Source organism: Pyrus communis, chromosome 7, assembly GCF_963583255.1.
Source record: "Pyrus communis chromosome 7, drPyrComm1.1, whole genome shotgun sequence".
NCBI lineage: Eukaryota > Viridiplantae > Streptophyta > Magnoliopsida > Rosales > Rosaceae > Pyrus > Pyrus communis.
The window spans coordinates 25757633-25775614 of NC_084809.1; the positions used below are offsets into that span (position 1 = coordinate 25757633).

Consider the following 17982-nt stretch of genomic DNA (forward strand, 5'->3'; position numbering starts at 1 on the left):
CTGGGTTTGACATATTGTTGGTGGAGTCCGCGTTGGGCCAAAAGAGAAGAAAAAAGAAAGAAAAAGAAAACAAGAAAATGTATCGGAAGGTACGTTACTGCATTTCAGGTTGGTTTTCTTATAATTTCTTAATTAATTAACAAATATACTCCGTTAAATAACGTGTGGGACCTTTCTTCATTGTCATTGACTTATTCATTTTTAGTTTTTGAAATGGGATTAGGAGCTTATCGGAAACAATAATGTTACTTGTAGTTTATAGATCGGTGGTGCTATTCACACTTTTTTTTTTTTTTTTACCTCCAACACATTTTAAGTTGATTTATGTTATTTGATCTTCTTCAATTCATTTGATCTAACGATCAAAAAATGAGAAGGATGTGTAGGAGATAAAATGAAGTATGTATACCACCCTTTATACATATGTGGATGATCTTTGTTATTGTATGTAGGACTAACTTGTATTAAAGAGTACTACTCTATCTACAAATTATTAGTTCTTCTAATACTATTGTGCTAAGTCGTTACATTCAAACACTAAACGTCTCATGTGCCAATATACATATCAGGGTTTGTTTTTTTTATTTTTTATTTTTTTTACAAGAAGCGGTAGAGTGGTATCATCACAAGTAAATACAGAGGTCACACCAAATGGGTACATTGCTCCACTGACTAATTAAGAAGTTGATTTGAAGTGAATATGCACAATCAAATAAATTAGAGTAAACCCCTATACAACTATCAAAACACAAATCCACAAATGCCACCAACACATATGTGTGACCAAAAAAAAAAAAACAGTAGACGCAATTAGAATATCTTGTTGGTTAGGAGTCATAGTAATACAATGAAATCTGTAGTATATTCAGAGTATCATATTACGTAGGAGTCATAGTAATACAATGAAATCTATTGTATATTCAGAGGTGAACGAAGACACAATGTCGCATCATTTGGAGGCCAATATTCCTTCCGTGTATCCCTCCCCTATACTTCTACATCTCTCATCCATGAATTATGGATGATTAATTCAATGAAAGATACATATGAATGTGATAGCTTGGGAACCAAATAAACACTTGTGACTTGTATATAATTTACGTGTGAATTAACAGGAAAGCATGTGAGTCACCTTTTGAGATATATGCATGAATGAATAGTAGGGTTTGCGTAATCATCATGGGTGGCTCAGTAATTGAGATGAATTATAGGTCTGTATTCCACATGATATATGTCATGAGTTCAATTTTTACTGCTAATAAATCGCACGATGTTGGTAAAAGGAAAGCTAAAATGCTTTCTTTTCGATTTTCCTGAAATATGGATTGCTGTGACAAAACTATCAGCTGATTCATTTTATAAGAAAAAAAAAATAGTAGAGTTTGCGTGACAAGTTAGGTTCAGGTCTTGCATTTTTTTTTTTTTTTGGTCGGTGGCGGTAGCGCGCGGTTGAACGAGTCAGTTGCGCCTGCCTGCTGCCTGCTGCCTGCTGCGTCACGGGATCGTTGGTGTCACATTTTCAAGCATCTTTCACACAATTCTCCCACTCACTCTCCCCATTTATTTATTCCATGCCAATTACAATATATTTATACTGTATTAACACAATACTATTGTTATTATTTTTTTAGTAAAGTAAAAATATTATTCCACTCACTCTCCCCATTTATTTATTCCATGCCAATTACAATATATTTATACTATATTAATACAATACTATTGTTATTATTTTTTTAGTAAAGTAAAATTGTTAGTGGCTAAATATTTAATTAGTAGGGGGAAAAAAATTTGGTAGAGATCAAACCTAGACTAGTGCATAATTATTTAATACTACTGCGATAAAATATTAACTGCAATATTAATTTGGGCCTTATAAAAGTCGAATTCCCTAACATAGCTTTGTGTTTAATCTAATAGCATATGACTTGTTTGGAAATGCTTTAAAATAATTGAAAATATTTTTGATGCAAGTGTTTCTGAATTTCAAAAGCACTTGAGGTACTTTCTTCAGGAAACATCAGTTACATACTTCTTGCATGAATCATTTCAAGTATTTTTCCAGAATGTAGTATTTTACTAAAGATTAGTTCCAAAAACACTTACATTGAAAGGTTGCATTTTTTATTTTATAATATAAGGCGCTATTCATTAGGGGGGGCCCTTCTTGCTGGGCTTGAAGGCCATGGTCTTTTCCAAACATTTTGAAAAATGTCTTCCATTTCTTGCCTCGTTCGAAGGGGGGAGGATCGCCCTCCCAATTCGAAGTTTTTTCCTGGAAGTTTCAACCTTGTTGATTATGACAACAGTCGCGACCCAAAGGAAGAGGGGCACTCAAGAACAAGTTTGAGGGGATCTCTTACTTCATTGGAACGGGAACTGACACAAAACTATGGATAGACCCCTGGTTGAACGGCTCACCGTTGATCCACCGGCCATCTAAGTCCCACCCGGCCGCTCATTCTAAAAACACTTCTAAACAGATAAGAGATTTGCCGTTTAAAACGTATGCGACATAGATATATAAAGGTTTTGCTATTGTCTTGGTTTTACCCTCATGCCACTAGGTCCCAAACAGTAGCCTCCAATTCCTCTCAATCCCTTATTTCAATGCAACTGTAAATGATAGAACAAGAAAACCGTGCGTTTCAAAATGATATTTTTGTTTTTTTTGGTTTTTTGAGTTTGAATTTGCAAACATCGTTAAGGTCGTGTAGATTTTTGGATACAAGTTGTTTGGTTAATTGAGTGAAACAAATGCTATATGTTGAACCTATTATGTACATATAATCTTTTCTGAAAATATGCTTTTAACCCTTGAAACTCAAGTTTCTTTACATAAAATCAGATATAGTCTTTTTACTTGAATAAAAACCAATAACTAGGCTTCACATAAGCAAATTCATTAATTCTGTTTGACTTTACACATTTTTCATTTTCCAAATGCCTAAAATACCCCTAATTACAATTTTAATGTATACATTTAATTCTATGCAGATTTGAAGGGAGGGATTAATGAAAAAAAATGTATAAAAAATGTATTAATGTTTAAATTCAATGCATATTAATATATCATAACAAATTGTATGTTAATGCTTCTGGAAAAAAATAAAATAAATAAATAAACATTAATGTTATACTTTCCTTTAGATTTCGTAATTATTTTCCAAATTTGCATAAAATTAGACAATTTCAATTTAATCCTGTTATTTTCTTACCAAATGGAATGACACACCCCGACCGAGATCGGAGCGTGCTGGCCGTCACACAAAGGTGACGTAGCCATGTGCACGTGCGGAAGCTAATAAAGTAGTAATATAAAAGTACGAGTAATTAAAAACTAGCATACAAGGTACTAAAACAAGTGCTAGTAAGTGAGATACAATTTCAGAGCAGGTCTATAGCAGCCCAAACGAAAAAGACGACAGTAGTACGCCCGAAGGCGACCCTACAATGGAGAGTGTCTGTCAGAAACGCCGAAAAGCCCTCAGGGAAAACCACCGCAACGGCTAAGCAACTAGAACCTGGAGGGGCGCAAAACAAAAGCGTGAGTGGGCAAAAACAAAGCTCTTTGAAAACTCTTTAGCAAAATACTTTCTATCCCCTCGCCGTAAAACCTGTATACTTCCCAGAAAATAAATATATATACGTATGAACAGATATGCCAATCATGCTCGATAATATGCCATGCCAAAATCTCATAACGATATGCAAGTGCTCAGGTATAACATCTCTATATCATATAATCTAGCAGCCGGAGTCACCTAACGTGACCTGTACGGCTGCATCTAGAGCTCAAATCTCAATCTCAATGTCTGAACCTGCCCACGAGTCGGAACCACCTAAAGTGGTCTGTAAGAAAGGTCTGGGTGTAACATATATAGACGCTCTAGTGCTACGATCACGTGAAGGTTGTGCGAATAATCGCGGGTCACCTACGAGTCGGAACCACCTAATGTGGTCTGTACGACAGGCCTATGCACCTAACTTGGATCCAAGCTGAGCGTGTGGTGCGGGAGGTGAACATCACGTGAAGGACTGTGCCCTACTCTGGGCAGGAGCACTAACACCGGGGGTGCAGGTTATGAGCTCTCTAAGTCTCTCAAACTACTGCTGAAAGTAAACATGAATACCACTTACCTGGCACTTACCTGTGCATCCACAGCACCCAATATGCATATATATGTATGCCACTACTAATGCGTGCAATGATGCATAAACGATAATAATAACATGCATGGCATAAGGCAAATAACCCTTTTTACTCAATTTCTGGGAATATAAATGTATATAGGTATATACGGAAAACAAAAGCCCACTCACTGGTATGTAGAAGGGTCGTAGCCCCCCTGTCTCGCGTGTGCATGCTCGTCCTCGGGGTACGTGTCACCTATATGCGAAATAGCTATAAAAAAGTTAACTTTAAAGCACATAACCCATTTCTCGTAATAACTTCTCATACATTGCTCAAAATGGACAAATGAATATACCAACGTGCTCTACACAACCTCAGGATCACAACCATATTTTTAAAATAATTTTTGGACCCCTCACGCGCCCCCACGCGCCGAAATAGGCATGGACCTACGCGCCCCCCACGCGCGGCCACGTGCCACGCACACTGACGGTGTCAACAGACGCCGTCAGGAATATTCCGTTAAACTGACGGAATATTCCGTTAAAACTAACAGGTTCCGTTAACGGCGTCAGGAATATTCCGTCAGAATTGACGGAATATTCCGTCGCCTTCTTCATTCAATCGCCGGCGACGTTGCCGGCGCCGGAAACTGGGAAAACCTGCAACTTGGGTTTTCTCGCTCATTTTTCCACCATTCTTCACGTTTCTTGCACCAAAATAAAGCCCTAAACTAGTAGAACACAACCATACACAATTTAAGGCCTAAAACTCACTAGATTATACCTGTGCAAATTCTCCAAAACCGGCCAACTTAGAACAGGACGATCCCGACGTCCAATTTTGTCCAACGAAGCACTCCGAGGCTCCTTGGGACCTCACCAACACAACTACAAGCTTCAAAAGTTCAAAAACTAACCAGATTAATCTTGCATGAACAGTGACTAAAACGGAGCTTGTAAAATCGACGTGAAAACGTCAAAGTCTTTACCTAAAATTGGTACCACTGGACTCCTCTCAGCTTCACGAACTTGATGGTGCACTTGGTTTCTTCGATCTGTTAAGGTTTGAGGGGTTTTGGGGTTTGTCCGTACGTTTTCAAAGAGGAAGAAAGGGAATGGGGCTCGGGGAACTCACAGAGAGAGAGAGAGAGACAGTGAGAGTGAGACAGTGTGTGTGTGTGTGTGTGGCCCTAAGCTTGCCAACACCACACAAAACAACCAAAACAATAATACGAAAACAAGCTAGGGGTAAAAGGGTCATTTCATATGCACGTTTCCGATATTTCCGGGACGGGATGTCACATGGAAACTGAAAGGGAACTATGGAGTAATTTACGTAAAAACATAGGTAAATTATTTGGACATATGTGTTAGTAATAAAATACTCCCAATATATGTAATAATACATGCAAAATAATTTACCTACAAAATAAAAAAAATGTTATTTGATTCAATATTAATTTACCTACAAAATAAATAAATAAAATGTTTTTTTGATTCAATATATCTACTACTTTTTGTTTATGAATTTCAATTTTCTTTTTTTTTAGAAACATAATGTACCTAAAATATAATTTACCTATTGTTTAATTCTTATAAGTAAATAATGTACTTATAATTTACATATTGTTTAATTCTTATAAAAAAAATTAATTTACTTATACATTACATATAAATATAGATAAATTATTTTTGACACGCATACATAATAACAAATCAAAATGGCTAATGTATGTAATAATCTGTGTAAAATAATTTACCAACAAAATAAAAGAATATTAATTGATTTTTGTTTTTTTTCTATCAAACAATATTATTTGATGCAAAATAGCTGATTATATAAAGGATCATTTTTTTCATACGAAAAATGTGACATCCCACATCGCCCAGGGGAGTGATCTTTTATATGTATATTCTCAACCCTACCTAGCACGAGGCCTTTTGGGAGCTCACTGGCTTCGGGTTCCATCGGAACTCAGAAGTTAAGCGAGTAGCGCGGGAGAGCATTCCCAGGATGGGTGACCCATTAGGAAGTTCTCGTGTAAGTTCCCAGAAACAAAACCGTGATGGCGTGGTTGGGGCCCAAAGAGGACAATATCGTGCTATGGTGGTGGAGCGGGCCCAGGAAGTGGTCCCCCTCCCTGGGTCGGGATATGACAATTTGGTATTAGAGCCTAACCCTAGCCGTGGTGTGTCGACGAGGACGTCGGGCCCCTAAGGTGGATTGTGACATCCCACATCGCCCAGGGGAGTGATCCTTATATGTATATTCTCATCCCTACCTAGCACGAGGCCTTTTGGGAGCTCACTGGCTTCGAGTTGCATCGGAACTCCGAAGTTAAGCAAGTAGCGCGCGAGAGCATTCCCAGGATGAGTGACCCATTGGGAAGTTCTCGTGTGAGTTCCCAAAGACAAAACCGTGAGGGCGTGGTCGGGGCCCAAAGCGGAAAATATCATGCTACGGTGGTGGAGCGAGCCCGAGAACTGGTCCCCCTTCCGGGCCAGTGTGACAGCCCGTCCCGGACTTTTCGTACCGTAGGGATGAAATGACGGTTTTGCCCCTAGTATGTTTGTTTCGTTGTGTGGTCATTTTTGGGCTTTGGTTGGTGGAGTTTGGACCACACACACACCACACTCATTTCCTCTCTTTATGCCCTGTCCCGAGTCCCTCTCTCTCTCCTTTTCCTATCTTCTTGTACGGACAACACCTAAAACCCTTGAAATCTTCACAGATCGAGGAAACAAATTACACAGTTGTGCTCGTGAGGTCCTTCGGAGTTCAACCATACCCATTTCAGGTAAGGATACCTTCGTTTTCACGTCGAACTCGAGATTCCCGATTTTGGTCACTGTTCATGCACACGTTAATTCTTGTGTTTTTGGGAATTTCAAGCTTGTAGGAAGCTTGGTGAGGTCCTTAGGAGGCTCGGGGTGGTTCGTTTGAAGGTTTTGAACATCGGAATCGTGAGTTGCAGGTTTGGCCGGAGTTGGTGGTGTTTTTCCAGCGAGATTCTGTGGGTTTTAGTGCTTGAAAGTGGTATGGATTTGTTCCTCTTGTTGTAAGCTTCATTTTGGTACCAATTTTGTGAAATTTGGTTGAAAAACGAGTGAGATACGAAGTTTTGAATATTTTTCCCGGTTTTCTAGCGCCGGCAACGGTGCCGGAGTTTGGCCGGAGAAGATGACGGAATATTCCATCAGTTTGGACGGAATATTCCTAACGGTGTTAACGGAATATTCCTGACGACGTTAACTAACGCCGTCAATATGCCAGGCACGTGCCTGCGCGTGTGGCAGTGCCTTGGCCGGCGCGTGGGGGCTCGTGCGGCATCGGAAAATTATTTTCAAAATATGGGGATGTTTGTGAGGTTGAGTAGATCACGTTGGTGTATTCATACACCCCATTTGAGCATTGTATGAGAAGTTATTTCGTATTGTTGGTTATGTGCTTTCAAATTTACGTATTTATAGTTGTTTCGCATATAGGTGAGATTTATCCCAAAGTCGAGCACGGTCACTCGAGGCAAGGGGGTTACGACCCTTCTACATACCAGTGAGTGGGCTTTTGGTTTTCTGTATATACCTATATACTTATGTTTTTCCCAGAAAGTGAAATGAAACGTTTATACGTTTATACGCCATGCATTATGTTTGCCCATTTAAGTATGCATTATTAGTTGCATATATATATATATGTGTGTGTGTGTGTGTGTGTGTGTGTGTTGGTGCTGCGGACGCACAGGTAAGTGCCCGGTAAGTTATGGTTTATGTTTTTGTTTAGTAGTGATTTGAGATGCATAAAGAGCTCATAACCTGCACCCCTGGTGTTAATGCTCCCGCCCAGAGTTTGGCACAATCCTTCATGTGATGTTCACCTCCCGCACCACACGCTCATCTTGGATCCAAGTTAGGTGCACAGTCCTGTCGTACAGACCACTTTAGGTGGTTCCGACTCGTAGGTGACCGGCGATTATTCGCCTAGTCTTCACGTGATCGTAGCACTTGAGCGTACTTATTATACACCCAGTCCTGTCGTACAGACCACTTTAGGTGGTTCCGAATCGTGTGTAGGTATAGTCAGTGAGTTGGAGATTTGAGCTCTAGATTCAGCCGTACAGGTCACGTTAGGTGACTCCGGCTGATAGATTACATGACATTGTTTGGCATTACCTGAGTACTTGCATTTTATTTCGAGGCATTTGGCATGGCATATTTCTGAGCATGACTTATATATATATATATATATATATATATGTATATATTTTATTTTCTGGGAAGTATACAGGTTTTACGGCGAGGGGTTAGAACTTTGTTTGTGAAATGGTTTTTGAAAAGCTTTGTTTTTGCCCACTCATGCTTTCTGTTTTGCGCCCCTCCAGGTTCTAGTTTGGCTAGCGCTTTTGGTGGCTCCCCAGAGGATTTTCCCAGCTTATCTGACAGATTATCACCAGTGTAGGACCACCTTTGGGTGTGTTTATTTAGTGTTGTTTCGCCCGGACTGCATTAGGTCTTCCGTGCTCTGAACTTTGTTTCTCACACTTATGCTTGCACATGTATGTCATTACTTTGTGTATAGCTAGGTTTTTATTTATTCGTACTTTTATTATTATTTATTAGCTTCCGCACTGTGCACATGGTTACGTCACTTCCACGTGACGCCCAGTATGCCTTGATCTTGGTCGGGGTGTGTCAGCCGGGATGTGACAAAAAATGTGCCTATAATTGTTTATGAATATGGGTAATTAATATATATTTAAATATATATATGTTAATAATATTTATGAAACAAAAAAGGTAAAATTTCCATATGAGGTTAATTGCTAATCATAATTAGGGTGAGTAATAATATTTATTAACATAATAAGGGTTTTGTGGCATAAGTTGTAAATATGTTGCAATAATTGGTTACATATATTTGTCTACATGGTAGTCTATTTGAAATTTGGATTTTATTTGAATGTTTAATATTAGTTGAATTTTTGTTTGAAAAATAGAAGTTTTAAGGGTCTTTCTCTAAAGAATCCTTTTTAGTGTAAGTTTATTGTGTGAATGAACCTCGTTATGTGAATTATAATGCTAATGAACCGGCGTTGAAGAGTGTTGAACTTTTAGTGTAATGTGTATGAACCTCGTTATGTGAATTATAAATGCGAATGAACCTCCTTGTGTGAATTATAAATGAACCTGCGTTGAAGAGTTTTGAACTTTTTAGTGTAAGTTTATTAAGTGAATGGACCTCGTTGTGAATTATAATGTTAATGAACCTGTGTTGAAGAGTGGTGGACCTTTAGTGAGTTTATTATGTGAATTAACCTGTATGGGTTCTAAAATTATGGTAGATCAAAACCCAAAACGGTTCAACCATTTACTACATGATTTTGTAGAAACACATTCTTAAGTGTATAAACTAGGAAAGTTTCTTTGTTGGATTGGAAGTAAACGGATCTAAATTGATAAGCAAAGCATTCATGATTAAACCTAATATTTAATTACGAAATTGGTCTTATATCTGATTAACTCTATTATTTTTTAAAATAATACTCCATTTAATATTAAATATTGTTTTTCTTTTTAATGATTTTTATAGGATGGTGCTATCCATGCATCAATTTTTACTTCTCACATATCTTTTGTAAATTTTTGTCCTTTGATTTTCTTCAATTCATTCTATTTAATGGCCGAAATTTGAGAAAGATGTGTATGAGGTATAAAAAAAAGTGTGCGAATAGTACCATTCTTTTTATGTTGGTTGACAAAATATGGCGCATTTTATCTATGGTATTAAAGTTGCTTTCCATCTCATAAAAACACCTTTTCCTGTCTCCCTCTTATTGGACTACATCTCACTCTTTGGTATAGCTTTGAGTGCCAGTGTGGGATATACATCTGTTTTGCTTGCATGCCTACAACATTCCAACGTTAATAACACAAAATTCGAAAAACACTTTACTGCTTACATGCAAGGTTCTAAAAAACGTTAGTCGCTAGTCGGACGGCGGGCTGGCGCCTAGCGCCTAGGTGGCTAGGTGGGTCTAGGCGGATTTAGATAAATTTCTTGTATATCTTGTAAATAAGTGCATATTGACACTTATAAAAATTAAACTTGTATGAAATTCATGGATAAGATAATAAAAGAATAATAAAATGCAAAAAGAGTATCCAACAAGTCCAAAATTTAAAAACACATTAAGCATATATGTCATAGAACCATAGTGATGAGTATTGTAGGATGACACATGTACAAGACGTTCACAATTTAAAACCACATAAAATGCAAAATAGGAAGAAAATAAGGAAATATAGTAATGTAGATAGGATTTTTTTTTTTTTTTAATTTCAATAAAATAAAAAATAAAATAAAAACTTCCTAACCGCCTCGCCCGCCTAGAGCCTAACTGATTTTTCCAACCGATTTGCAAGAAAACGCCTCGGGTCACCACCGCCCAATGCCTAGACCGTTTTTTAGAACATTGCTTACATGTAAAAAGAATTATTTCTTATTTTATGCATACGTAATTTATAGCTAAGAAAGAATAACTCATGCCATGAACCAAGCAATGCTCTACCTAAGACCTAGATTCCACCATTACTTTTAGTCATATTTGTTGATACAACAATAAATTAATACTAAAGGTGAGAAAATAAATTGGTATCAAACTTGATATCTACTAGATTCAAACTTAAACCCTCTCATTTACAAATGAAGAGAAATATTACTAGATCGTAATACTAAATAACTTATTTTGGTGCTTTTAAGTTAACCAAAATCGATAGATTTTGTTAGATTAGGAGTTAGATTAACCACCGATAGGATTTGAACACACTCTGTCATGCAAGGACCCAACACATTTTCACCACTGTGGTAAAAGACCACTTTTAGTGAAAATAGTTCACTCAGTCCACTATGGCCTCATTTGTTGTAGAGGGTTGATTAACGTGATAACTCACTATATTCAAGATGCAATGAAGGAAGTTAATCAAAAAATTGCTCCAACTTGAAAATGAAAGAAGGATTATTGTTTAAGAAAATTTATTCATTACAATCCCCTAAAATGATAGAATTAGACAGAATAAATTTCCTTCACATCTAATTTCTTATCTCTTCAAACGAAAAATCATTCACCTTCAGTTTCAACATCCCTTCAATTTTCTAAGTTACCCAATCGAATCATACATAAGAGTATCTCCAGTGGAGTCCCTAAATAGGGACAACCATCGTATAAAATGGGTATAAAACATATATAGGGACAAAATGAATCGGAAAGTGAGTCCCTAATGTATAGACACTCAACGAATACATAGTGTATATCCTTACATATAGGTATTGTATAAGAACAACCTTGAGTAGAAAACGAGGCCCACAATCTTAATTGTAGCTTTCAATGCTTTTAATTTTAATGCTTTTAATTAATTAAAAAAAGTTAACATAAGCAAAAAAATGTGCACCTAATCAAATTATCACGTAAAACCATAACAACTTCAAATTTAGGGATTTTACTATAAGAACCCTACCATTGTTGGCAATATTCCTTTAGGGACACAAAGATTCCCCTTTAAGTCCTTAAATAAGTATTCAAAAATGGTGGTGGGAGTCCCTAAATAGGGACTTCCATTGAAGATGCTCTAAGGCCTATATATTCACATACCTTTAAATCTTTACTATTACTAAGGGGAGGGGGATAATTCGAAACTACTAAATTAATTTGGGAAAGGAAGCATTTAGAACCCGAGAAGTATGGGTATAAACCCAATACCCTGTCCACTAAATATGAGATAGTAAATAGGTCAATATTAACCATTGGGGTTTCCATTATTACTATCTTTTTTGTTGGCAAAGGTAAAAGAATCTCACATCCGTCACAAAATTTGTAAGTGGCACTTCAAACTCTCAATACATCAGAGCCTGCAAACATCAATCCAACAAAAATACCTCATTCGGACATTGCCATAACTACCGTTTGTGAGCGCAAGCATGTTTGTAAGATCTCAGACTCAGAGCATTAGGACCTGCAAAAATCAAGAGACACAAACCCGATCCCATTTCTAAGGGTCCGTTTGAAACTAAACTCTACTTTTCCATGGTGAACGTCCCCATTTCCTCAAATAGCCTGAGCCACATGTTCCGATGTGCTAGATGCTTCTAGCCTGCAAGTACATATAATCAGTAACACAATCATCAGACGAGGACTTTTTGTTGCGGCGTTTACCTTAGGCGTCGAATAAAAGGAGCTCATATAGACCAAAAATAATTAGTACATGAAGTAAGCCACATATAGACCGACTGTACGTACGGTGTCCAAATGTTAGATAATGTACGTCATACTATACAACTGCTTAGAGTTGATCAGGTATAAAATGCAGCCTACTAAATATCAACCATCATTTGATAACCATAGTTTTCGGATTCGGTGGATGAGATTATTGGCTTATATGCACAAAGGAAATATGGAAATCTTTCAGCTCCCACCCAAGGATTTTTTAATAATGATGTAGTTAAGGTAATTTACATGCTCTACCAAGTTAGATCGAACATCAACGGTCAATTACTTCTGAGAGTATTTAGGATGAATGTGCAGCATAGAATCCATTGCTGTGATCCCAACCACATTCATGTTGACACAGTAGTTCAACGATAAAAGCCAAATAAGACAACAAAACTCCCAGTAGTTATAAGTACGTAAAACAACAATTATGATGATGATAACCGCAACAATGTTAACGTTCCTGATCATGATAGATGAGGTCGATAACAGGATCCTATGAAATATGGCCATTAGTCTAGGCATCAATCAATTATGTTACCATAGCAATGTCAAAATCATAATAAGACAGGAAAAGCATAAACTATAAGCAATGCATTTCTACCTCTGAATTCCTTCTCCCACTTCCATCCTGAAAAAGCTCTCAATCTTCACAGGTGATCCGACTTCCTTAGACAGATTTTCTAAAAGTTTCTGTAGATAAGTTGTAAGACACTAGTCAGCAAATGCACCACATAGCTTGTACATGCTGGTACCATTTTACAAACGACAAGCAACTAAGATACTACAAGTACATCAAAATAAACCCAGCTAACAATTCCCTGACATTCCTCGAAAAGCAAGGAGGGTGAAGTTCAACAAATAGATATGAAGAAATTTGGGGTGGGCAAAGGCCTAACCTGATCTGACATACCACGGCTGTTTAGTATGTGTGCATGCATGAATGAAATATTTTGTATATGTATACATGGACCCATGCATTTATGTATGTAAAATTGTAAATCAATGATGGATAACTGTTTTTCCATGGTATTTACACGCATGATGTATGTGTACATGGATTACAAAAAAACAACATGAATTTATACATTTTGGTATGTACTTTTATGAATACAACAGTTAGATTTCCATATATTCATACAAGTTTACACATTTTCCAGGCACAAGTTCTCATTAAGATATTATTAACACAAAGAACTTAAAATCGGAGAAATAGAATCCTCTGCTGATCCTGTTGATGTTGATCTTGTTCTTATGTCTAAAACAATTCCAGTTTGAAGGTTAAGGGCTGAGAATTTTGGATTCAGAGTTGGAACATTTATGACATAAACACAAGAATACCAGAAAGATCAATAGGGGATCTAACAAAATGCACTGTGGGAAAACAAAATTCTTGTTATGTTTGAAACTCAAGTTTTACAAGGTGCAGTTAGTGTAATTCTTTTCTTCCTTTCCATTTAAACACTTTTGCTTCATTCTTTACAATTCCAACGTTTTTTAGATAATAAATACATTTTATCTTATCATTGAAATTCTTTAGAGTATATCACTATATCAAACAAAAATTTAAAATAAAACAGTACAACAATTGTGCACCTTTATAGTTATGGTATCATCCATAATAAACTTCTGCTCCATAAGGACAACTTCCTCATAGTACTTACGCAAGCGACCTTCCACCATTTTCTCTATTGCCATTTGAGACTTCCCTGTACTTTCAGCCTGACATCAATAGAAAACAAATGTTATTACTACTGGCTAGTAGGTGGTTATTAGAAGCAGTAATTGGTATAAACACTTGCAATAAGAGAGTTTATTTCTTTTCTCTATATATACAGATGAAAGGGATCAGCACAATCATTGGCGGAACATCACCATCAACTGAGAATGAGTATCACGGTGAGTGTGAACTGTGAAGTACAGTAAAAGAGCATACATGTTGATGTCCCCAAGACTACCTAATAAACTCTAATACTGTGGTGAAGCGTCATGTTTAGTCAATAATGAAATAGAAAGAAAGAGAAAGGCTTCCACATTACCACAATGCCTAATTTCTCAAGAAATCTGAAAAGTTACTTGTCAATAGCAAAATTTCTTTTTTGGTCAATAATGCTGCTTTGTAGTTGATGTCTCGTACATAAAAAAATCTTTATGCTATATTCGTAGCAAGAAATCATAAATATTTGTTTCGCGACCACGGTGTGCTGCTAATTTGGTGAAAAAGACCACTTAGCCACAAACATTTTGGAGTAATGATGCAAAGTTCAACTGAAAAAAGTTAAATTTCGCAAAAATTTCCATTAGCAGTAATGTTTGGTGTCCCTTCTAGCTTTGACAAAATGCATCTATATTTTCTGGTTTACAAAATAAATATCAAATTATCAAAGCTTCTGTTATGCTCATTTCAGGAGAAAATTGTTTTTGAACCTCGGTAATTGAAAACTCAATGGATAGCGAACTACCAGCATTAAGTTGATCCAACAAGATGGATTTTCGGTGATTTCTTACCCACTGTACGAATTAGTAATCCCAAAAATGGTGACCCATAAAAACATGAAATCAAGAAGTTCAAGGAAGTTATTAGATGGCTAAAAGTATTACACAACTAACCTGATGTTACCAACGGACAATTGATAGATAGAATTGAATGACAAAAATTCATTAAATTAGAATCCTACATCGTGTTATAAACAAATAGAAAGGAGATATCTACATGTAATTAGATAAATTTAGACTTGCTTGACAGAGATCACCATTCAATTCATGTTTACAATATTGCTAAGAGGAGGGTACATTAAAGAAAACATGATATGACTAAGTACCTGAGACTTAAGAATTTCACGCTCACTTTCTAATGCATCAGAAGAAACGAGTTCCTTTGTTAAGAACAAAGGCTTCGCTGCCACTACATGCATTGCCAATTGTGAACCAATGCGCTGGATAGCATCCAATTGAGTAATTTTGTCCTCTACTGCAAGAGATAAAATTCCAGCAATACGACCTAAACCTGTAATTAGATAAAACATGACGACAAAGTGAAAAATGCTTTTCAACTCAGATATCTTTAGTCCTGCATCAAGATAGTATCTGAATGACTGGAACACATAGCATTTAAAGTCAATATTTTGCATGCAGGTAAACGCTTACCTGGTTGAGGACTTGTATGGAGGTAGGTAGAAACAACACCATGTGAAGATGTAGACATCACAATACCCCTTCTAAGTTTAACATTTTCCCCCATTACTGCAGCTACTTCTGTAATTGCATTCTGAACAGTTGTTTCTCCACTAACTTTTGGATGTCCAAGATCTAACTTCAAGTCCTGGTAGGGATTGAACGACTTAAAAACAAGTTTCCAGGAATCCAATTCCAGTTAAAGTAGTAAAGAGGGATTGGAAATTAATTCAATTCAACTAATAGGTTTACTATAAGTTAACAAATATAATTTACTTCAGAAACTTATTAAGATCTCCGATTTCAATAATTGCATATTTAACTTACAACAAGCATAGAGTGCATTGCTATGGATATAACTAGGTTTTATCAATCTTTCGGGGTAAATATAACAGTCGCCATTTTTCCTACTTTAAGGACAACTTTTCTCATTTCAGCCTTTTCTTTTGAAAAGAATCAAACTTTTTTATTCAACACAAAACGAATAAGATGCATCAAGCAGTGGAGAAGGAATACACCAGAAATAGAAATATTATATCTCAGGTCCATTACAAAGATTAAGAGCAACCATAAATCAAAGTAAATGAACCATTATGGTTTCCACTCACTAAATCAAAGATCAGTGCATGATAATGTTCTTAAAAAGACTCATCATGTTAGTGGCAGAGCAATCATAATAACATAGAAGACTAGGAAATTGCATATTGATTCTAGACCAACATATGAAAAGTTGAAAACAATAACACTACTAATAAAGCAATGCAAAATGCTTACCTCCAAATCCTCGGAGGCAATGTTAAAGACCCCAGAAACCAGTTGAGAAGAATGTTCAACCAGCAACGCTTTCTTTGCTAAAGCTAAGGCCTATAAGAACAGAATCGATTATTTATGAGCTCCAACGTCTAGCAAATTTGTGACAAATTCAAAATGAAAGACAATAAGAATGGAGTGTAAATGTTCGAGGAAAAAACCAATGGAAATTACTTTATTTCTTATGAAAACAAAAACCATTGGTGAGAATGGTAATAAATGAAAGTACGCAACCATATACTTACAATAACAACTAATCAAATAGAACTCAAAAAATATGGAGGAATCATATCAGTCACACTAACCAAGTATTGAAAGATATCATTTCGAGCAACAAAGTCAGTCTCACAGTTAAGTTCAATAACAGCAGCCTTGTTCTCATTCTGAGCCAGTGCCAGCAAGCCCTCGGCAGCCATCCGAGATGACTTTTTCGACGCCAAAACCTTCCCTCTCCTCCTCAATTCCTTCTGAGCAGCCTCTGCATTTCAATAAAGAAACCAACTTTAATAAGGAGTAAAAAAAAAATACACAAATAACCGATTCAAATTAGCATAAACAAAAATGGGGAGAAAGGGGTTCTGACCAATGTCCCAATTGCTATCAATGAGAGCAGCCTTAACGTCTTTGATCGGCGCGCTGGTTCGCTCCCTCAGCTGCTTAATGAGACTCATATGATCAGCAGAAGAAGCTTCCACGCTGAAACCTCTAAGAAAGAGAGCAGACCCACATCGGGTACTGGCAAATTTCGGAGGAAATGAGGCCGGAATCTCCGCGGCGCGAGCAAATGAAGCTCTTTTGCTCGAAACCCAGGTAGAAAACCCCCGCCCATTAGCAGCAGAAGAAGCAGCGGAAGCTGTGGAAGAAGTATAGCTAGTGTTCGGCAGCACCCTGCTACACAGGATTGAACCCAGAGAACGCTTTGCACCTCCACGAAAAGCCATGAAAATATTCCTCTAGTCTCTCCCCTTCACTCTAATCTAAAATTCAAAATTCAATCAGAAAATTGTCATACAACGGAAAATTCAAACTTTCTGAGATATTTTTCGTGAGATTTTCTGAGGAAACAAACAGAGAATAGATAGAAGAACTGAAGCGAAAACTGACCTGACTAACGAAAGAAGGTGCGAACTCTGTTGCTACTGAAACAACTGCGGTTCAAAACGGTGATACAAAAGTTTGCGATGCAAAGTCTGCAGATACTCACTGGGTTTTAGAGGCACCTTCATAGTGGGTCGGGTTTCCACCCGAATTTGATTCAAGTTTTCGAATTACTTTTGCCCTTTTTTTCTAGTACAACCATATATTTACTGTATTATAAAACCAGCCCCTACTTTTATGGTTATGAGCAATATACCTCGGTTAATTAATTTTCTCTACTTCTCCCTCTTTGAGCATTAGTTTAGGTCATGATTCCAACACTTATTTCTTTGATATTTTTCTTATTGCCTCACTTTGTTGCGAAAATTAGACTAATCGAAATTAAGTCAATTAAGTTTTTAATTTTAGTGCTCGAAAATGTATGTAAAAGTATCATAGTGGGCAAGTAGTAAATCGTTCCACCTTAGATTACTAAGATTGATTGAATTCTAACACCTAACTTAAT

The 17982-nt window shown here is 36.8% G+C and overlaps 1 protein-coding gene across 1 annotated transcript; it reads right to left on the reverse strand.

Moving 5' to 3' along the window:
* Positions 1-11915: 11915 nt before the first annotated feature.
* Positions 11916-17636, reverse strand: LOC137740211 (elongation factor Ts, mitochondrial). The gene is made up of 9 exons (XM_068480047.1): positions 17484-17636; positions 16963-17356; positions 16685-16857; positions 16344-16433; positions 15543-15717; positions 15218-15402; positions 13992-14117; positions 13000-13088; positions 11916-12279 (listed from the first exon to the last, which is right to left on the reverse strand). The coding sequence occupies exons 2-9, from the start codon at positions 17318-17320 to the stop codon at positions 12234-12236; spliced, it is 1242 nt and encodes a 413-aa protein (XP_068336148.1). The 5' UTR covers positions 17321-17356; positions 17484-17636; the 3' UTR covers positions 11916-12233.
* Between the last annotated feature and the right edge of the window lie 346 nt (positions 17637-17982).

Bases quoted from the DNA above. Each gene is read 5' to 3' on its own strand.
- LOC137740211 (XM_068480047.1), bottom strand. From the start codon at position 17,320: ATGGCTTTTCGTGGAGGTGCAAAGCGTTCTCTGGGTTCAATCCTGTGT. The intron at 15,403-15,542 runs GTAAGCGTTTAC...ATCTAATTACAG, and splicing joins CCATACAAGTCCTCAACCAG to GTTTAGGTCGTATTGCTGGA. The intron at 13,089-13,991 runs GTGCACAATTGT...ACTTATCTACAG, and splicing joins ATGATACCATAACTATAAAG to AAACTTTTAGAAAATCTGTC.